This window comes from Phoca vitulina, unplaced genomic scaffold, assembly GCF_004348235.1.
Source record: "Phoca vitulina isolate PV1807 unplaced genomic scaffold, GSC_HSeal_1.0 scaffold32, whole genome shotgun sequence".
Classification (NCBI taxonomy): domain Eukaryota; kingdom Metazoa; phylum Chordata; class Mammalia; order Carnivora; family Phocidae; genus Phoca; species Phoca vitulina.
In genome coordinates this window covers 16,047,192-16,069,905 of record NW_022589735.1, presented here as the reverse complement: position 1 = coordinate 16,069,905, position 22,714 = coordinate 16,047,192, and the positions used below count along the sequence as shown (strand labels likewise).

Below are 22,714 nucleotides of genomic sequence, written 5' to 3'. Positions count from 1 at the left end.
CCCAGATCTAAGGTCCCGTGGTCATTTTAAGAACACTTGCAACTCGGGGCACTTGGGTGGCTCAGTCAGTTAGTGTCTAACTCTTGATTTCAGCTCAGGTCATGATCTCAGGGTTGTGAGATCAAGCCCCTTGTTGGGCTTGTGCTGGGCATGGAAGCTGCTTAGGATTCTCTCTCTTCCTCTGCCCCCACCCCTGCTCACACGTGTGTGTGTGCGTGCGCACGCACACACATGCGTGCACTCTCTCTCTCTAAAAACAACAACAACAACAACAACAAAAAAACACTCATTCATTTAGTTCCATGTCCTGGCTCATGAGAGGGCCTACCATTTTTTATGCTAATTGTATTAGTTCTCTATTCTTATAACAAATTACCACACACCTAGTGGCTTAAAACAACACAGATTCCTCTTACAGCTCTATAGTTCCAAAGACTGGCATGGGTCTCCAGATTAAAATTGAGGTGTCCACAGGCCACATTCCTTTCTGGAGGCTCTAGGATGGGTCTGGTTGCAGGATCAGTTCCTTGTGGTCATAAGACCGAGGTCCCCTTCTTTTACTGGCTGTCAGCAAAGGGGCATTGCCAGTCCTTAGAGGCCACTGCATTCTTTGGCTCATGGCCCCTTCCTTCGTCTTCAGAGCCAGTAACCACAGATGAAGTCTTCACACTTTGAGTGGCTCTGACCTCATCTTCTACCTCCTCCTCACTGTTAAAGATTCGTGATTAGATTGGATAAACCATAATAATAATAATAATAATCCAGGATAATCTCCCTGTTTTCCTATCAGATTATAAATAATCTTGATTCTGTCTGCAACACTAATTCCCTTTTGCCACCAAAGGTAACATACTCCCACCTTCCAGGGATTAGAATGTGATAGACATCTTGAGGTGGGGGCGTCAGCACACTAATCCTAGAGTTCAGTAAATACTGCTATTCTTCTAAAGTCAGAATCAGTTGGCTTTACTTTTCTCAGGTTCTGTAATATGCTTTCTAAACTGATTTCAATTTCTGTAACCTGTGGCTTTTAACTGATTTTCTTAAATTTGAAGCACATTCTCATTCACATGCTCTTATCTCCAGAAGAAAATGAGTGTTGCCATACTGTGTTTCCCTTCATGTAAGAAAATATCAAGTTATTTAATGGTTTTTACCCAATACGGAAATAGTTGTGTTGTTTTATTTTGCTCTTTTCTGATCACTAAATTAATTCAGTTACTTTAAAGATTTAAATAATTTGGAAAGAGTAAATTATATAAGTATACACGTTATAAATAATATATATACGTTATATATGGAGATTTCTTAAAAATGATATTATACTACACACAGTATTTTGTAATTTCCTTTTTTACTTAATATACATATATATACATAAAGTGTACTTTATGCACATATATTAGGGAAACCTTTCCTATGTCATGGATACTGAAATATATTCTCATTTTTAATAGCTGCCTTTATGGAAATAACTAAATTATTCACTTCGTCTTACTGATGAGCATTTAGGTTATTTACAGTTTTTTTGCTGGTGTGAATAATAAGCATCCTTTTGGGTACTTGATTGTGTCCTTAGGAAAATTTCTGCATTGCAAAATGAAGAATATGCACATTTGTAAGGCTTTGGGATTTGTTGCAATTTATTGAAATAATCATGAAAAAGTTTATAGCTACTCATTTATAGTAGTGGCCATGTATCAGAGAGCTCATATGTCTCCATTTGTTTTTCCTAGACAGACAATGGAACGCGTCACATTGCAGAACCAGCTCCAGCAACTTCTGGAAGCCCAGAAATCAGAGTCACTCCTTTCTTCGCCCAGGTAATACCAAGAACATGGGTGGTTAGAGTTCTTAGTTACTTTTAATCTCTGAGCTTTCTTTTGGACTTCTAGGAAAAATATCTTTAAGAAGACCACAATATTTTATTTTTATAAAGAGGAATAAAATTGAGACATTTCAGGGGAAAAAGGCCTTGGGCCTAAAGTCAAAAGACCTGGGTTCATCTCTGGCTCTGTCATTTCTTCTTTCCCCGATTGTAAGCAAGTCACGTACTCTTTCGGACTCCTTCAGTTCTTCATCTGTGAAATGGAAATAAGGATATGTAGGTTCGTAAGGTTGTTGAAGATGAGAATAATAGAATTAGAGCAAAATTGATGTGTAAACAGTAAAAGGGTAGACAAATTTATATTGTCATGGCATTAGGTATGAGGCACTATACTTTGGTCATAGTTGCCACTATGGAGATTGATTTGCACAGACATTAAGGGATTATTCTTACTCCAGTCCTGTCGATTTGTTGTTAAGTCGTTCGTGGCAGTGAAGGAATTCAGTGATAGGAAATTCCCTCATATGTTCTTCATCATCTTTCAGTTCACCGTCCTCCCCAGCTTCCAGAAGGTCCCAGTGGAAATCTCCAGATGCGGATGATGAGTCGGTAGCCAAAAGCAAACCTGGAGTCCAAGAGGGGCTTCAGGTTCTTGGAAGCCTGTCAGCATCCAGCCGGGCCAGGGCCAAAGCAAAAGACGAAGATTCTGACAAAATCCTACGCCAGTTACTGGGAAAAGATATCTCAGAGAACGTCTGCACCCAGGAAAAGCTGTCCCTGGAATTCCAGGATGCTCAGGCTTCCTCTAGAAACTCCAAGAAGATCCCTGCGGAGAAGAGGGAGCTGAAGTTAGCTCGGCTGAGGCAGCTGATGCAGCGGTCCCTGAGTGAGTCCGACACGGATTCCAACACCTCTGAGGACCCCAAGAGCACACCTGTGAGGAAGGCCGACAGGCCCCGGCCGCAGCCCATCGTGGGAAGTGTGGAGAGTGTGGACAGCGCAGAGAGCTTACATCTGATGATAAAGAAACACACCTTGGCATCGGGACGTAGGTTTCCTTTTGGCATCAAGGCCTCCAAATCTCTGGATGGCCATAGCCCATCCCCCACCTCAGAGAGCAGCGAACCTGACTTGGAATCCCAGTGTCCCGGCTCAGGGACCATTCCCCCAAGCCAGCCCTCTGGAGACCCCGCCCAGCCCAGCCCTGACAGCACTGCCGCCCAGAAAGTGGCCATGAGCCCCAAGAGTGCCCTCAAGTCTCCATCTTCCAAGCGCCGGACCTCCCAGAACTTGAAACTCAGAGTTACCTTTGAGGAGCCTGTGGTGCAGATGGAGCAAACCAGCCCTGAGCTAAATGGGGAGAAGGACAGAGATAAAGGCAGGCCCCTCCAGAGGGCCTCCACAAGTAGCGAATCGGGGGACCAACTGAAAAGGCCTTTTGGAACTTTCCGGTCTATCATGGAGACACTTAGCGGCAACCAGAACAATAATAATAACTACCAGGCAGCCAACCAGCTGAAGACGTCCACACTGCCCTTAACCTCACTTGGAAGGAAGACAACAGACACCAAGGGAAATCCCGTGAGCTCTGCTAGCAAAGGAAAGAATAAGGCGGTGAGTGCTATTTGGAGACTATCTCTTTTTTGCCTTTGAATTCACTGTGCTGTTCCTCACACTACAGATTGGTGACCTTTGCCACCATGAGGGAATCCCCAGAAAAAGTCCAAAGGGATGCACGGGAAGCCCAGTCAGTGTGTTTTCTAATGAGATATGTCACATTAGCGTATAGACACTTTGCTCTTCCTTTGGAAAATAAGAGAGAAAGATTAAATACATCACAGGACATTATACTCTGGTCCCCCAGTTGCCCTAAATAGTTTGCTCCCTGAGTATTAGGAGTCCTAAACTGGGAGGCATTTCTACAAGATCAGACCACCAGTTGATGTGAAATCAGGCCCTTCCTTGGCACTGACTCTTCCTCAGGAAGAATTTGTTCTCCTTAGATGACTGGCTAGTTTATTCTCAAGCCCAATGAAAGAGCACATAAATAGATACTCTATTTCTAAAGACTTAACCACTCAACTTTGGAATGACCTTTGAAATGAATACACCCACAGGGACCTCCGCATTGGCATTTTACGACACAAACCAGTAAGTGTTAATCAGGATAATGCTGGGGCAGTCTGGAGTGCTCGGTACATGAGGGATGGCGGAGTGTGCCATGAACTACATTTTATAATTGCATTTCCTGGAAAACCATGCACTGTAATCTGTGGTTTAAAACCAGTGAATAAGAGATAGGAACATCTTTTTAGGCGATGTTTGCCATGTGTTCTGTGCATGCCGTGCCATCCCCAAAAAATGCTATAGCATCCAAAATGTGAAACTCTAAGGAATGGAAGGATCCAGAATATCCGTCCTGCAATCTAGAGACCCCCAACCTGCATAATTGATTCTTAGCCGTAAGGTGAAATTCCATTACGGTGAGGTTTAAGACCTGTCCAGATTCCTTTTGCAATACCAAAATCGAGTTTCCGTTAATATCACTCTAATTAATCGAACGCCAGTTTTAACTATACATTGATTTCCAACGTGAATTGTCTTTGTCGTAAAGGACTTCCATGTTGTGTGTATTTCAGCTAGAAAAGTCACCCCCGTGCCCCAAACCCCAGCCCCTTTGGGTTTCACACGGCCAGCCTTACCTTGCTCAAATAAGACTTTCCCAAGTCACTTACTGGGTTTTGTCACTCAGGAGTGAAAGAATGATCTCAGCGGCTCCCCGTGCTCCTTAAAGTATGTATGAAGCTTCTGTCCACTAATCTGCCTCCTGCATGCCTCCTGTTGACTGAGACATGTGCACGTGCCGAGCTTTGTTGCATGTTTTCAGATGATGTTTAATTGCACCTCTCTAGGAGATGTATGGCAGCTGCATCACCCTTTCTTCTAACTTGCTGACCGAAGAGCCTCTGCGTAACCATGCACGGTACGTGGTGCTAGCTAGTGGGTCCCTCGCACAGTGAGGCCATGCCTTTGCTTCCAGTCCCAGAGCACCCTTTTAAGCCACAGTCCCAGAGCACCCTTAGCAGGAGCTGATACCAAGAAAGAAGAAAATGACACCGCCCCCCCCCCCCCGCCACACACACACCCCAATAGAAGCAGCCGGGCTTCTAACGGGGCTTTAGAAAGGGATCAAGTGCCTGATTGGCGGGGCTTTATTCCAGCCGCAGAGGGCAGAGGAATCTACTCACCTTACAAACATGCTGAGTCTCCCGGTTGACTTTGGCTTTCAGTCTTTGTTTTAATGGAGTCAAGTACCAAGTAAGTATAGAAATTAAATTTCCTGTCATGGGTGGACGGAGTCGATCTCTGATCAGAATCAGAGCTGTGAAGGAGAGCTGAGGTTTTATTTCATTGCTGATCCTAGACTGAAAGCTCCTTTCATCACTGTGCTGGGGAGAAGAAAGGCCCTGCCATTCTGAAATTGCTCTTGCTTAACGCTCAGAACCCCAGTGCCCAGCAGTCAGCCCATCTGTGTGTGCCCACCAGTCACACCCGGGGCTTTCCCGAACAAAATGTTTATGCTTCAAAATGCATGGACTGTGTACAGAAAAGGATCATCTTCGAAGGTCCCCAGTGGCTCAGGCGCCTCTCTGGGCAAAGTCCTTCTGCATCGGGGCTTTCTTTCCTCCCCTGGGGAATGTGCACAACTCCCACTCCCGGAGGAAGCAGGAAACGGGAGGAGTGAAAGAAGACCCCTGGAGGGCCACTTCCAGCACTCGGTGCCCGGTGACTGGCTTCTTTCAGAAGAAAGCCCCAAATTCATGTTAAGGGAGGCTGTCACTTTTAAATCATTCAAACTTGCTTTAATATAATTATTTAGATTAAAAGAAAAATATGTTACACCTTGCAGCACCCTTCCAAAATCCTCCGCACTGTTTTGTGAATGTGCATCTGTTTCTATATAATGATAAACACACCCAAATAAGAGTGTACGTGTTGTGAGTATAAATTTTTAGATCAGAATACTAAGGCGCAAGAAACGTCCTTTTCTTGACCCTTTAAATCAAATTTAATCTGCTCCAGGTCTCTGGTCAGCCCAGAGGAGAAGTAAATCTCAGGCATTTCAGGGAGTGCCCCTAGGGGTCTCATTAATTCAGTAAATTGAAGGAAGCACCTTGGAGCTTAGGTATTTACTGGTCACCAGCATTCAACTTGGGTCAGGCTCACACGGTGCCTGAGTCTGGGCTGCTTCCGGCCACCCTGGGGCAGAGAATCTCAACCAGTTCTTCGAACCCAAGGCCTGGGGTAGGAAGGAAATAGAAGAAAAAAAATGTCCATTCCCCTCCCAGACATTGGTACTGGATCCCCTCTGTTCCTCCCAACCCACCTCCCCACCCCCATACCCTTCTCAGTCCCAGGTGAGGTTGGGTGTGTCTTCTGGTACCTGGAAAATTCTGCTCCTGTCCTTAAACAGAAGTCACCAACTTCTGTTTAAGAAGGCAGGAAAGGCAGCACAAAGACTTGAGAAACTCTTGGGAGGGAGAAGGAGAACACCTCTCATCTCTTCGAAGGTTCCTACAGTACCTGGAAACAAGACAGTTAGTTAGTATCACAGTGGATTGTCCTGCCAGAAATATTTCATCCTGTCTTTTTACAAGCAAAGGAACAAAGCTGAACAATTTTCTATAATATAATTACAAAAGTCAGAGCACCAAATGAGGCTTTGGGGCTCCTGAGCTATCCGACTCTAGGTTAACTCTTTCCTACTCAGTGGAGGGAACAATCCTTCTGAAGGCTCAGTTTTGAACCTCAGAGTCACTGGGTTTACATATTAACAGAGTTTGATTTCAGCGATAAACTAGAAACCCCAAAATAAAAATACTCAGTGTATTTAAATAAGCATCTTGACCCCTTTCCCTCCGTACCTTATAAATTAACCTCTACTTTATCATGGTTTCCGTTTAGCATGTGTTCCACAGAAAGTGAAAAGTCCCTCGTTGGCTCACACTGGAGAGGGGAGGTTTCTCGGATTCACTCATAATGACACAGAGGCAGAGAGAACATGGCCAAGTTCACTCCTTATATAAAATAAGGGTGGACGGCTATAGTGGAAATGAAGATTCCTCAGAGAAATTAACACCAGCATGAGATCATGGGCATGAAAAACACCTAATTGACTCAAGTGCTTGCTTCATTTTGCCTGAGGAACCCATTGAAGGAACATCCCACGGAAAAATACAATATAGAAAGGAACCCAAGTGTTCATCCCTCAGTGATGCCTTCAAATCTTGGCCCAAGAATTTGCTTGAAAGCCAAACAGCTCCTCTCGGGTAGCAGAGATTCTCCAGGCTTATATAACTTTGGAATCCAATGGCAGTCATTGGTTTGGGGTTGGTTCCAAATATTAATGCCACCGAATTACCCTATCTCTATGGCCCTAGGAGAAAGAGTGGGTCCCCAGAACCCAGTTGCACACTTACGCTGGAGTCACATTTTAGTTCCTAAGAAATGTTTATTTTTCCTGAGAAAATATGGGCAGTAAATACATTTGAAAGAACATCACCTCCTGTGTGGGGTTTCTGTTTGCTATTTATTTTCCTAAATTGGTCACAGCTTGATAGCAAAGAATCTAAATTTCTTTTCAATGCCCTTTAAAATTAGATTCGACTCCATTACTCTGGACAGCTTTCCCGGAGCATTTCCACAGCCCACAATGACTTTGTTTATAACAAGCAGATTTATCTTTACTTTTTCTTATCAAGGACAAGTTGGTTTTGAGTTATTACAACTCCAAGGGAATGTTTGCAGTTACTTGTTTTAAAACACCAATAAGACATTCACTTCCCAGAGTTTAAGTCTTAGTGAGACCTGGGACACATGACGTGGGCTTTGCGTCCAGCTAGCTAGAGGCAGAGGGTATCATCCTCTGGCCACCACCACCCACCCCCTCTGTGACCACAGTGCCGCTGTGGCCTGAAACCCTCATCCTAGCCCCAACACCAGAGCAGATGGCTTCAAAACACATTAAGTAATAAACACCGTTAGTGTGGGTTTTACTGCCAAGGAATTAGCCACACGGGAAATGATACATGCAGGGCCAAGAGCTCTGGTATCCGATATTTTGCATAGATGTCAAGGATGTTCACTAACCACTTCAACAGGAGTCGTATGTTTGGCCTAAGATGATATGAGGTGTGGTGGTATTCACCTGCTGGGCCCAGTAGGAGGTCAGAGTTGAGGGTGCCCACCCCCACCAGCACACACACACACACACATTATGTCCTTACTGTCAGAATATCATGCTAATCAGAAAAATGATCAAAGATATGGAAGCCATTGGAAAAGTAGAGGTGAGGCCCTGGCTGAAAGCTGTCTCCCAAGTACAGTGTGTACCCTCAGCCCCACTGAAGAGCACTTCCAGACTCATGATGGAAAAATCCAGTCGGCGCCAAAAAGGGGCCCCCAATCTTGCTGAACAAAGGCATCCTCGCCATCATTTCTCTGGATATGAGAAAATAACCACATTCTAATCTTGTCTTTAATTTTTTACCTTAAAGTATCTATTTTTTAACCCATATGCTTTTTATGGGATATGTCTGTAATTTTTTGGTCACTGTTATGTTACCACGGCTCTCTGATCCATGCTGAGGACACAGTTCTAGAGCGACCTCCCCGGGGGCAGACAGAGTCTTAAGTATAACAGTTCAGCAAAGTTGGTTCAAGGGCTAATACAAAAAGGGGATTTAGCGATTACAGACATTAGCATTATCACTCAAAAACTATAGTTTTGGCTTCTAAGCCCTGATCTGAAGTGGATATTCATTTGTAATATACTAGCTCTGGGGTCTAGAGCCAGCCCATTAGCAGGAATTGATACCAGGTCCCTGAGGTGCCTTCCTCTACTCCAGAAACCCCTAGAACCCATCTGCTCACCTTCCCCTCCACTCCTCCTCCATGTGTCCCCAGGTTCTGTGTTCCCTGTACAACTCTTGTCCCTCCCACCCTCACCTCTGCCTCCTTAGTGTTCATATTAGTTTCAGAGGGGAAACCCATATTTCATACTGGAGCTTTGTCCCTATGACTTAGAGGAGAGAGGAGACCCCAATCTTGAACATTTCTCCAAAGGCAGGTTCTCCTTTGCTCAGGCCACAGTTTTTGCATTGTCCTTGGCTGTCACATAGCAGAATCTTGTGTGTGGAGGGAAATACTCATATGATGAGGGATAGTTAAAATGACCAGACCCTCCCAGTGTCTCGGCACAACTTCACAAGCTCTTTATAAAAGCTGCCAGAGTTCCCAAGGTTGACCAGAGCATGATTCACAAATGGAGTTTCTTTCCATACATGCCGTACACCCACTGGGAAAAGGAGAAAGCATATGCTGCCACAGGAAGACAATGAAACAGAGTTTAGTCTCCAAGTATGAGGAGTTGAGACATAGAAAAAGCTATTGCAACTAAGATCCCATGTTCAGTCTTCAAGCGCTGCCCTTGGAAGGCAGGAAATGACCATGTGGAAGAGCCATGAACGAGAAGTAGGAGGGTACAGAGAGAAGGCCTTCCTTCAAGACCAAAACCATCCCACCAGAAATACGTTCTTTCAGCATGTGAATCCTGGCTTAAATGCAACCACAAAACTGAAGAACAGACTACTCCCTTTTCCCACTTCCACCCTCCTTTCCTCCCTCCCCTCTGCGGTCCTGGTTTGAACTGTGAAATGCCCCCGGGGAAGCTGTCCTGTTAGTGTCCTACGGGCACCATCTCTGCCACCACGGGGGTGTCCCCGAACATTAAAAGAGCAGTGCCTGTCTATAAGCTCTGAGGAAGACTGGAGTTTCCAAGAAGCAGCCATTCATTTGAGGTTTAAAAGTACCAGCTACCCTATGACCCAGCAATTGCACTACTGGGTATTTACCCCAAAGACACAGATGTAGTGAAAAGAAGGGGCACCTGTACCCCAATGTTTTTTTTTTTTTAAAGGTTTTATTTATTTATTTGAGAGAGAGAGAATGAGAGACAGAGAGCATGAGAGGGAGGAGGGTCAGAGGGAGAAGCAGACTCTCTGCCGAGCAGGGAGCCCGATGCGGGACTCGATCCCGGGACTCCAGGATCATGACCTGAGCCGAAGGCAGTCGCTTAACCAACTGAGCCACCCAGGCGCCCTGTACCCCAATGTTTATAGCAGCAATGTCCACAATAGCCAAACTGTGGAAGGAGCTGAGATGCCCTTCAACAGACGAATGGATAAAGAAGATGTGGTCCATATATACAATGGACTATTACTCAGCCATTAGAAAGGATGAATACCCACCATTTGCATCGACATGGATGGGCCTGGAGGAGATCATGCTAAGTGAAATAAGTCAAGTAGAGAAAGACAATTATCATATGGTTTCACTTATTTGTGGAACATAAGGAATAGCATGGAGGACATCAGGAGAAGGAAGGGAAAAATGAAGGGGGGCAGAAATCAGAGGGGGAAATGAACCATGAGAGACTATGGACTCTGAGAAACAAATGGAGGGTTTTGGGGGGGGGGGTGTGTTAGCCCGGTGATGGGTATTAAGGAGGGCACATATTGCATGGAGCACTGGGTGTTATACGCAAACAATGAATCATGGATCACTACATCAAGAACTAATGATGTACTGTATGGTGACTAACATAACATAATAAAAAAAATTATAAAAAAAATAAAAATATAAGTACCAGCTAGAGACTTTACCCAGACAACTTCCAGTACTTTCACCAAGCATCCCTGCTCCAACCACAGTCATCTTGGATTTTCCTTTCCACACTGAGAACCATGCAGATACATTAGCCTCCTGGGTGCCACATCCCTGGTTTGCCAGTGCACTCACTGCACCACCGTCTTTCTCTCTAAGCCAGGCATTTTGCTGTGCCGGCACGAGGCATGCTGCTTCCCAAAAGAGATCAGAATCCAAGGAGAATTAAAAGAGGATAGAGTTATAACACAGTAAACTCCATGAAACACAGAGGAGCTTCATGAGAGTGGGGACCCTTGACAGCCTCCCTACACCCCCCATCAGTACCCCCAGTGTCCAGCTTGGTGCCTGGCACATGCTAGAGACTTCATAAATATTTGGCAAGAGGGAGAGTGGAGAGAGGAAAGGGAGAAAGAAGAGGGAAGAGGAGAAACAAAATAAAAAGGACTGAGCTTGTTATCCCAAGAAACAATGGTGTCCTCCATCTAAATCTAGGCCCTTTGATTACAAGCCTCCCTACCTACAGTGAGTTTTTAGTGTGGGTACCTGGAGGGCAAGTTGTTCATTCTTTGAACCGGAATCCCATTTTTTAGTAGATGGGATTTAGAGATTTGCTCTCAGTAAAGTTCTGAAGGAGACCACGAAAGTAACAAAATCTCCCTGTTTTGGTTATCAGTGGAAGTGTAATGCATGCCCATGGACCCTTTTAAACTAATCCTCCAAGTAAATTGCTGTCTGGTCACGATGGGCTATGGAAATGTGGAATCCCTGCCTAGATGAATCAGCAAGTTAGATTACTTGCAAAACTGTTATTTAAATTTAAGCCTTTTCTTCTTCCCAATTTTGGTCACTGAGAATGTGATTTCGTATCCAAAAATGAAATCAAGGAACAGCAAATTATCTGAATAATTCATGCCAGAATTACCCAAACACTTTTGTTCCTTTGAATACTGGTAATTCAGGACTAGGTAATTGAGGGATTCAGGGAGGCTTCTCCTGATATTATTCAAATAAATGCCTCAAGTATACACTCGGCTCTAATCATGCTGGGTTTTGTCCTGCAGAAAGTGTTCCTTTTTAGTGTTCTTGACCACAACACCCCTTATATTAAAGCAAAAATACTGTTAATGCCTAAATGATGATATCATCCTTAAACTACAACCTAAGCCTTCTTTTTAACTTTTATTGGTTTTTCATTTACTTTTTTGTCGAAGTGCTGTAGGTATCTGTAACAGTAATGCTAGCATTCTAACAAAAATTGGCTCTCCTCTGCCCAACCTACCCTGTTCTGTATTCCCACTCCCCTGAATCAACCACTTGGCTTTCTTTCAGATGTATTCTCTAGTATTCTGTATTGCCAGATCACATGCTCATACAGATATTCAACTTTAGATATTCTCTCTGTTACCTATTGGCATTCCACTATAGAAGGTAAAATGATAGCTAACACTTATAAAGCATTTACAGTGTACCAAAGAATATTCTAGGCACCATATGCATATTAACTGTTTTAACCTTCACAGTAACACAATATGGTAGATACTATTATTATCAGATTTTGCAGATTGGAAGCCAAGGCACAGAGAGATTATGTATCTTGCCCAAGTTTGTACAGTAATGATAAAAATAAATTATGGAGCCAGGATTCCAAAAATCTATATTCTCCACAAAGAACCAAACTTGTCTAGCTCTATTTTAGCACCCAGCACTGCCCCCTACCCCCAAACACACACACACACACACACACACACACGCACACACACACACACACACCTGCTTCCTCTTCCCACCATTATTTTTTTATTATTATTTAATGTTTTCTTTTTTTTTTTAATTTTATTTATTCATTTGAGACACAGAGATACAGAGAGAGAGAGAGAGCATGAGCAGGGAGAGAGGCAGAGGGAGAGGGAGAAGCAGGCTCCCCGCTGAGCCAGGAGCCCAATGTGGGGCTCGATCCCAGGACCCTGGGATCATGACCTGAGCCGAAGGCAGACGCTTAGCCATCTGAGCCACCCAGGCGCCCCTCTCTTCCCACCATTATTAATACAGTTTTATCTCTCTTGGGTTAAATTAGTATTTGGTGTTTATTATTACTATGGCTGTCTAAATATTAATCACACTAGGTCCATGCATTTCCTTTCTAATTATAACTTTACATTTTGGGGGAAGAAAGTAATTTTTGCTTCTCAGTTTACAATTCATTTCTAAACACTTCACAGGAGACAGAATCCTTCCTTCAGCACATTCAGACAAATCAGGTGTCTCTCAGTTTGTTCAAGGAGCAACCTCTTTCCTCCTGCCCCAGTCTGGACTGCTGCTATCTGGCAGGGCTATACAGCTGTCTTCCTGGTGTTTCCCCCATACATTATTCTGGGAATTGCTTCTGCTTCTCTCCTGTGTAGAGCCCTATTTCCTGAATCTGTCTTTTCCCATTTGGGGTTTATGCTCTTGTTTTGGTAAACACATCTTCCCATCTTTAGGAGGTGAATGGGTGCTAAATTTGTTGAGACCTTGTCTGTCTGAAAGGATCTTCATTTTGCCCTCATCCTGAATTAGGTGTGTTTGGCTGGGTATAGAATTCTACATAGGAAACAATTTTCCCTCAGAATCTTGAACACATTGTTTCATTTTCTTCTTGCTTCTAATGTGTCTGTTGCAAAGCTCCATTCCTCTCTAATTGCAAATCCCTTGGAAGCTATTATGATTTTCTCTTTATCCCCAGTATTTTGATTTCCTGATGCTTTGTCATGATGCTATTTTCATTCCTGACATGGGGGCACTCAGCAGGCGTTTTCAATCTGGAAAGCTATGTGCTACAGTTCTGGGAAATGTTTTTGTACAATTTCTTTGAAAGTTTTCTCCATTCCAATTTCTCTGATCACTCTTTCTGGAAATCATGTTATTGTAATGTTGGACACACTGAATCAATCCTCAGATTTGCTAACTATTTTTCTATATTTATCCATACTTTTGCTTTTTCTAGTTCTTTTAGGAAAGAACTGACCTGTACCTTCCAACCTTTCTAATTTTTTTATTTTTGCTATAATAGTGTTAATTTCTAAAAGTACTTCGTTGGTTTTCTCTGTTTCCTCTTTGTAGCATTATACATGCAGGACTTACTTAATTTTACAGTCAAGTACAAATGTATATTTTTTTCTTTTCTTCCTTTTTGCAGTAAAAATGGTGTGTGATACAGTTTTGCTTCTTGCTTTTCTTCACCTAACACAATGAAGGTCTTTATGTATTAGTATATAGTTTCTTTATTCTTTTACATAGCTACATATTATTTCACTGTATGAATGTCCTATTTTTAACCTTTCATTTTATTGAGATTCTCACCTTCTTTTGACTTATAACAGCTCTTTATATATTACATATTAGGAAGACTAACCCTTTGTAATATGAATTGCAGACATTTCCCCAGTTTTTCTTTTCTTGTTAAAGATGTTCAAAGTTCTCATTGTCTCCCTATGTTATCTCTATTCACTTTGACTTCCATTTCTCTGTTTTTTTTGGTCCTGTCTTTCATAGTAGCACTTTCCTCAAATATCTGATGATCTCCAACTCATTTATATTCACTAAAGCTGAATGGAAGCTCCGACTTTATGGGTGAGGCTTATGGACTGGTAGATGTTGTTTCACACGAACTGGTGAGGACGAGGCTCTTTTGTTGGGGAAGTCCCTATCAGTATTTGTAGGTCTTTTCTCTTGGCCAGTTCATTTCTCAAGTTAAGGAAACTCCAGTCTTCTGCTAGGGCCCATAACCTGAGTGCCAAGCATTCATGAGTCAGACTAAAGGGAGGTGGGTTGAGAATCATATTCTCACTTTCTCACTTAGGGAGACTTTCATTTAATCTTCTGGTTTCCACCCCCTTTAGCTGAATTCAGAGTCTCTCTGGCTCATGCCTTGTAAATTGTAACCTTCAGTCTTCTTTCAGTGGGAAAGATATATACCCAGCTACATTTGGTCAGGGAGGTAATCTGGGATATGAATTGTTACTTCCAAAAATTTTTCAAATAATCTTCCCATTTTCAGCACCCACTCAGCACCCACTGTCACCTTCAGAAATACATGATGCTTTTGGTTTCTGCATCTTGCAGCACAAATCAGTTTGTTGCGTTCCCTGCCCATAGGCTTAGATTTCTGCATCTTCAGCTCTGCTAAATCAACTCCACATGCCCATCCACCTTCCTGTTTCTGAAATAGTGTTGGTATTTGTCTATTATCATCCCCTCTCACTTCCCTTATTCATTTAGGTTTATGCCTTTCTTATTTCTTTACTTTCCTTTTAGTGTTGTTTTGTAAGAATAGGGTGATGAATGTATGTATTTAATCCACCATGTTTAATTGAAAGTCCCTAGAACATCTTTTAGCCAACCAGGTTTTTCTTGCCCCTTCTTCCCTTTCTTGCCCATAGACACTCTCTAAAGTTCTATTCAGGGGCACCTGGCTGGCTCAGTTGCTAAAGCTTGCAACTCTTGATCTCGGGGTCATAAGCTCGAGCCCCACGTTGGGTGTAGAGATTACTTAAAAATAAAATCTTAAAAAAATTAATAAGGTTCTATTCAGAGGAATAAATAAAGTAAGAATAAAGTAAGAATTAGAACATTCAGGTTGGGATGAGGATCAAATATTTACTGGAACACTGAGAATAGACTACATGGTCTTTGTAAGCAAGCATGATTTTGAGGCCATAAAATCCCACTTGAAGCTCTCCATCCAAATATGTCCTCATGTTAGCAAGTAGCATTAACGGAAACACTTTGTTTTTGTCTGATGTAGCAACAAGAAGGAATTTATTAATATGTAGGCTGGCCCACCTTCAGGAGATGACTCCTCTCTGGAACATTTTTGTACCCAGAATGTGAGTAATATCTCATGAAAACGAATGCATCTACCCAGAAGGGAATTCACTTACACAGCACAACTGTTCCAAGGCTTAAGCTGGTATTTCTTTACATAGGCTTACTAGGTATCAGATCCTGGGGGCAGCAAACAGCATTACTTTTTCCTGGTTTTTTCTTTTTCCCCTAGACTTACCTACTTATGATCTTCCAACAGTAATCACACACCCAAAAAAAGCGTCTTCTTTGAACGATTAAGACTTGAGCTTATTGGACATTAAAGATGTCACCAACGAATCCATGTCAATAAAATATAAACATCTCTTGTTTCCACTCGACCAGCATTACTATACTTACGATCTTATTTGACGTGACTTTGACTTGAATTTGATGAAATTCGCTTGACTAGAATCTTGCCTGGATTCCAATCAGCATGATGGAGAAATTACTTCCAGAGCTGAATTAAAAAGTGTTGGCTAAGTGTGTGTTATTATATGACTATAGCTTTTATTGTTTAAAGAGTGGTTTATATGAAAAGAAAATAATTTGCCTACTGGAATGAAGTGTTCTTCAGTGTGGTTTGTATGAGGATAGTTTCCATGTTTGGTGAGCTGTTTAGTGCTGTTGTCTTATAACTTGACCATAGTTTTATCTAATTCTGGCCTTTATGGTTTCTCTTCTGCTTAGGCATAATGACATCAATAGAAAAATGAAGAAATCCTACAGCATAAAGCACAATGCTGAGCCAGAGTCAAAAGAACTCTTCTTGTAAATCACTTTTTTCTTATCTCTCATTGCCGCCCTTTGGACACCATTGGAAATTTCTGGACTATCCTCTGTGGAAATAGAATCATGAGAACCAATGCCTCACCAGCAGAAGAACAGTATCAGGATGCCTTAAATTTATAGTAGTAGACTATATAATACACATTTTTGGGTGATATTTGTATATATAACTTGTTTCTAAAGAGATGACGTTTAAAAGCATGATTGGGCCAATGTATGTTTTTTAAGATTGGATTGGTTCAGCTTACCCACACAATGTCCACCTAAAGCCGCTGGCACCATCTTGTCTTTCATCAGTTGCATGAGTGTTTGCTAATGTTGATTGAACTTTCCTTTCCCGGTAAAATGGGCAGTTTGGGCTCAGCTCCTCAATGAGACCAGGTCAGTGGTATTGTTTTCTGTCAAGAGTGTTTTTTCTGTCATTTCTACTTTTTGTATAAAGGAAATAAAACAATGTTAACAGCACCTAGAAGCTTGGGGCACCTACTTTCTAATAAGCCTGTGATGTTCTGCTTTCTAAGAGACCTTGAGACTATTTTGATTGCTGATATTTTATTTCAGGAACAAACTGCCCGGTTTAGCTATTTTCCCATAGGGGTGAAATAAAACATTCTAGTTTTCATTAAGTACTAAAGGATCAGACAAGTATATAAAGTAAGTCAATTCCTTCTGTCTTCTCAAATCCCAGCATTGACATGAGAAAATACTAATGACATCTAAGGATTCAGCCCCTGTTTGGGTCACTTTTTCTGTCTAGAACACATTATGAGACCTGTCTAATCCCTTTAGGAGACAGTGTGGAGCCTGAGTTTATAACAACCCTATTGTTGATATAGCTCTTTCAGTCCATGTAAGCAGTAAGTTCCAGATGGTTTCGTCCTATCATGTAAAAAAATATTTCTGTTGAAACTTCAAGAGTTTTATTTTCAAAGTGTTGGCACGGCCCATAAGAGGCCTGTCAAATCTTAGTTTGGAAGTTGAATGTGTTCTTACCAGTAGGAGGGAGCCCTATATGTTACTCACATTTATGAGCAGTGTTACTGCCGTCAAATGTGGACCATTCCATATCCTGGTGGACACAAGAGGCCAAGGTACTGAGTTAGGAGGAAATCTTGCATATATGGGTGACAAACTTGGCCTGACAAATTTGCGCTTGACAAGATGCAGTGAGGTATAGAAGAAGGACCTAATATTCAAGTACCTTTTAGGTACCAGCCACACTTATGTAGAGATATTACTACTACCATTTTATAGCTTAGCAAATTAAACTTCAGAAAGCTTTAAGTCCTATGTCCAAAGTAATACTACTTATAAATAGCAGACTTGGCTCGGGCGCAGGTTTGCTCATTATTCCCACTGGACTAGCCTATCGGTCCTGCACAATGCCATATCTTTAGTGCATTACCCACTGGACTAGTACACAGGGATCACGAGTTGTGTTGGCTCTACTTCTGGATGACTCTTGGGTCTTGGGCAAGGAACATTGCCTCGTCGAGAAATCTGGAAAAGGGCGAGACTGGCCTGCATGCACATTTCAGAGGTAAGTTCCTTTCGACCGACAGAGCAACATGTCTAGGAATTCAACCAATTTGTTCTGTCCATGTTTGGGTCCTCGGAGTTCCTGTCATTAGAGCCCAGTGCCCTGCGTGGTTCTGTGTTGCTCACATTGTCTTCTCAAATGAGATGCCCTATTCTGAATTTGGCCCCTTGGCCTCAAGGACCCTCTCTGCTTCTTCACATTTCATTGCTGGGTCCTACTGTTACAATTCTAATAGAGAATATATGGCCAGCATCTGTGAAGATTCTCGTGCTTTCTGCTTGGTACAGAAGAGGTGACACTCGCGCCACACATGAGCCAAGCTTTTGGACTTAGTTATAGAATGCGGCTTGCAAGGGAAAGGGACCCACAGAGTGCTCTCTCTGTTCCCCAGCAGCCCCAGCTTTGTTCTTAGACTGGATTTTTAAACTTAAAAGTTGAAGGGGTGGGGTGGCGTTCTGCAGAGATTTTACGAGCCAAACACAGAGTTCCCAATTAAATGTAGCAGAGAAAACCAAGAGTTTGAAAGAAAGAGATGCTACCTTGACATAGAAAACTGGCAATTCGATTGTTTATTGACACAAGCATTTCAGACACTAGAGTACTAAGCCCTGCAGAGCAAATAATTAAAAAAAAAAAAAAAGGCAAAATAGGAAAATTCAAGTAGATTCAGATGAGCCAGATTGCCGAGACAATGCATTCTGTGTTTATTGATGTTGTTAGGACACTAAAAATGCTGATCCTTAAATCACGCATGTACACCATCTTTACCATCCAAGTTCTTTATGAAATGGATAAATTACGCTTGCTTGAAATAAATAGAAATGATGTGTTCCTTACCACAAGCTCAGTTGTGTGCAGAATTTATAAAATGAAAACACAGACTCTTATTTCTTCACAGAAATGGAGACACACATGTTAAAGAAAGAGAGAGTGTGTTTCCTTGAAGTAAGCGGAACTTTGGGGCCCCCGCCCCACTCCATCCCACTGGGCTAGTAAAATGAGTGAAGCTCTATCTGCCTGCCTAATTACATGCAGCAGAGCTGGAAACTCAGCCCCACTGTAAAAAAACTCTCTCAGCATCTGTCAGCGTCTTTTAAAGACTGGCTGCTTTTATGTCACTAAAGGGACTCATTTTGCCAAAGTTCAACACATCAAATTAAGAACGTTTCTTAGAAAAGATAACAAAATACCAAACCTTCACCACTTTGAATGGATTGAATGCCCATTCGTTATTCTCATAAAACATTAGTACCAAGACCTCAACTCTAAGAAGAAACTTCTAGATGTGCATCATGGGGTTAGGAGTGGGTATGAAGACTCTCAAAGGGTATCTATCTTCAAGTAAATTTTGAAAATTTTTTTCTCAAAACGAATATTTGCAGGCAACGTACTGGATGGTACAGGCTAGAGGAAATAACTATAAAATATTTAAATAATTCCCTGAAGGACTCCTTGATACGAAATGCGTTAAATGTTCTCTCTTCAGGAGCCACCTATGTGCATAATCTGAGTTAACTGATACAGCCAAGTAAGAATAAGGGATCCATGGCAATGGAGGTGATACCATTTCCCCATGTGAAAATGGAGTTTGTGCTGTCTATTGCCCTGAAACTAATTTGTTGATGGGTCTCTCTCTATAAGTCCCATGTTATCTCTGATTTTATTTCCCTTTATTCTTCATTGCATAGTTCAATGTAACTTTTTGAGCGCCTGATTCCTGTCTCCTAACAAAACCCTATGTTCATTGATCTCCACAAGAATCTTTGTCGCCTCTCATAGATGGTGGTTAGTAAATACCTATCGTCAATTTTTGTCAATATTTTTCAACTTCTGCTACCCTTATATCCATCTTAGTTTCTTCTCATTTCTTCCCCATTCTTCTACCCCTTCCTCTTCCTCTTCTCTTTTTCTCTCTCTCCTTCCCTCCCTTACTCTCTTTCCTCTGCTGACACCTCCACTCTCCATTTTTCCCCTTTGTCTGCCCTAGGTTCCCAAGATCTGGAAACCCTTTTTATGGGGTTTCCTTGGAAGAAGCCTGGCAAAGGAATTGCAGTAAGTAGAAATGTGCTGGACCCATACTTACAATGAAAAATCCTCTCTCCCTTCTTGCCACAGTGTGTAAACAGAATAGCATCTTTCTATATGCTGATGTGGTCATCAGACTCTGATTGAGCCCATGCCAAGGATGGGGCCCCGGGCTAGGCACTCTCTTGGAATAAAAACCACTCAGAAGTTGGTAGTAACCACGGTGGGGGCATACAAGGATACACAAGTTAACAAATTGTGTATTTGGAGGGACACATGGGGAAAAGTATTGTAATTGGTTCATAGCTTATGGTTCTCAAACTTTGCTATACATTAGAATCACCTGGGGGAGCTTTTAAAAATCTGATGTCCAGGGGCACCTGGGTGGCTCAGGTGGTTAAGCATCCAACTCTTGATTTCGGCTCAGGTCATGATCTCCAGGTCATGGGATCAAGCCCCGCGTTGGGCTCTGCACTCAGTGCAAAGTCTGCTTGTGATTTTCCTTCTCCCTCTGCCCTTCCCGCCTGCTAAAAAAAATAAAAAATAAAAAATCTAATGTCCATGCCAACCCTATAATAAATGTAACTCTCCGGGTAGAACCCAGACATCAGTATTTGTAAAAACTCCCCTCACAATTCCAAAAAGGCAACCAAGCTTTAACACTAACACCTCACTACTCAAAGTGTGGCCAGAAAACATTAGCATTGACATCAGCTGGGAGCATATCAGAAATGCAGAATCATCTGACACTGACCATGGCCTGTACTTCTAATTTTGTGAGGCTGTGAACTGTCTATTGAGACAAAAAAAGACCCTTCCTCAAGGAGAGAGGAAGAATGATGAGCCCGTAAACCTAGAGTCAGATTTGAAGAGGGTATTAGGTGTTTTCTGGAAATACCACATTATATTCTTCTGTTTAGTGTGTCCATAAGTTTAATGTGTATATATGGAAATCCTATTCTATACTATAATCTCATATGCAGAAAGTTCAAAATCATATAATTATAGAAAGTGAGGTTTCTTTTCTGGATGGGAGAGGTAAAAGAGAGCACCATAATGTTTCAAGAAAGGATGAGGCCATTGCACTTTTTAAATCATGCTGAGGGTAGCTTTTCCATTGTTATTTCTCAAAGTTCTCTAAAATCTGGATGTATGAAACCAAATCACCAAGAAGCTACCCATCTGGCAAGGGCATAAGGAAGACAAAATACGGTCAAGCAAAGACTAAAACCATTCCCAGAACCACTCCTCAACCACCACTGCGGGGGCTTCCCATATATGCCAGCAAGACACACGACTTCATGATTTTATGACTTCAAGACACAGTGCAGTGCTATACTGTATGCCAAAGACATTCCTTTGTTTACACAACACACACACACACAGACACACATGAACACACACACAGTGAATGTCTGCCTTGTGCACAGCTCTGTCCCCAGCGGCAGAAAGGCAAGCATAAATCTAGGGTAATGAATGCATATTGCTTTTGATGAAATGTGGAAAGTCTGAGTTCAACTGGATAAATTTTTTGTGATGTTGTGCCCATAGTCGCATTAATATTTTATAACTATATTTCTTTTCTTTCTGTGGAATCCATTTCATGCAGTTGTTCAGCTCATGAGGAACAAGGAAGGAGAGATTTAAATTCTATTATTTGTGGCCCGCCGAGCTAGCTGTCTTCTCAATATCCTTTCTCTTTCTTCCCAATTAAGAGAAGCCAGTTAAATGTTCTCAGGTAAAATGACTTTACCAAATGCCCTGGAAATTAGGAACAGTCATGTGACTCGGTTCTGGCTAATGAAAAGTCAGTAGAGATCCTATAGCACTTCAGAAAATGTTGGGGAGAAAGAAGCTTGCCTGGCCTTTATCTTTTGTGGCTTCTGCTTTCCCCTCTGGGGCAGAGCAGTGCCTCGTGCAGCCATGAGAACAGAAGTTACCTGCCGGGGCGCCTGGGTGGCTCAGTCGTTAAGCGTCTGCCTTCGGCTCAGGTCATGATCCCAGGGTCCTGGGATCGAGCCCCACATCGGGCTCCCTGCTTGGCGGGAAGCCTGCTTCTCCCTCTCCCACTCCCCCTGCTTGTGTTCCCTCTCTCACTGTGTCTCTCTCTGTTAAATAAATAAAATCTTTAAAAAAAAAAAAAAAAAGTTACCTGCCAAAAAGGGACTAGAAGAAAAGAGAAAGACCCTGGTTCCATGAGAAGATGCGCAGGCTTATGGACTGTCTCCCAAATTATTTAAGTGAGTAAAATAAGCCCTTTTCATTGACTAAGTCCCTTGTAGCTGGCTTCTAGTAGGAGCAGCCAAATATAAAACCAAACTGATGGACTCGTCCTACAGAATAAAGAGTATACATCCAGGTTATGGGAATAAAGCAGCATGTCACAAATGATATTCTGTTGACCATCAGGTCTGGGAGATATTTTAGCTGTGCTTCAGGATTAAAGTATGTCTTGCTAGTTTGGCAAACAGTGCCTAGAAAATCCCTTGATCGATTGTGATGGACCACTTTCAAAAGTCTGGGACTTAATCCCCCTCATTGGTGGCTACTGGCCCAGAGCCCTCAGGTGTTAGCTTCTTCAGGGAATTGCCCTTGGCGGAGAAAGCCACCATGCCCAAGAGCACACCCCTTCTGAGGACAGCTTGGATCCAGTGAGTGGTCAGTGTGGGGGTGTAGGGTCCCAGCCCCTCACCCAATGGGAAACAACTCCAAAAAGCCATCCCAGGTCCAGTGTTCCCCATGGATTTCACCCTACTTCCTCCTCCACTTTATCCTGTGCTCCTCCTCTCCCTGCCCTCCCCTCTTCTTGTCTTCCTTAGGTGTTGATCCCAGGAGCGATCTGTAGTAAACTTCCTACACACTAATCACCAGGTCAGAGTCTCTCTACCGGGGAGCTCACTCTGTGACAGCATATTAGCCTAGACAAGTCTCGAAGAATCTCAGAATACAAAAGCAACTCGTTC

The 22,714-nt window shown here is 42.5% G+C and overlaps 1 protein-coding gene across 4 annotated transcripts in view; it reads left to right on the top strand.

The window, feature by feature from the left end:
- SNCAIP (synuclein alpha interacting protein) overlaps positions 1-16,823 on the top strand; it is a 155,500-nt gene extending 138,677 nt beyond the window's left edge. For 3 of the 4 annotated variants that reach the window (XM_032425041.1, XM_032425042.1, XM_032425043.1), the window contains exons 9-12: positions 1,737-1,823; positions 2,374-3,442; positions 4,741-4,811; positions 16,088-16,823. In XM_032425041.1, the coding sequence (XP_032280932.1) occupies positions 1,737-1,823; positions 2,374-3,442; positions 4,741-4,811; positions 16,088-16,172 (1,312 nt within the window). In that variant the 3' untranslated portion in view covers positions 16,173-16,823. The remainder of the gene's footprint in view (positions 1-1,736; positions 1,824-2,373; positions 3,443-4,740; positions 4,812-16,087) is intronic. The other variant, XM_032425044.1, reaches the window with a different exon arrangement.
- Positions 16,824-22,714: the final 5,891 nt, after the last annotated feature.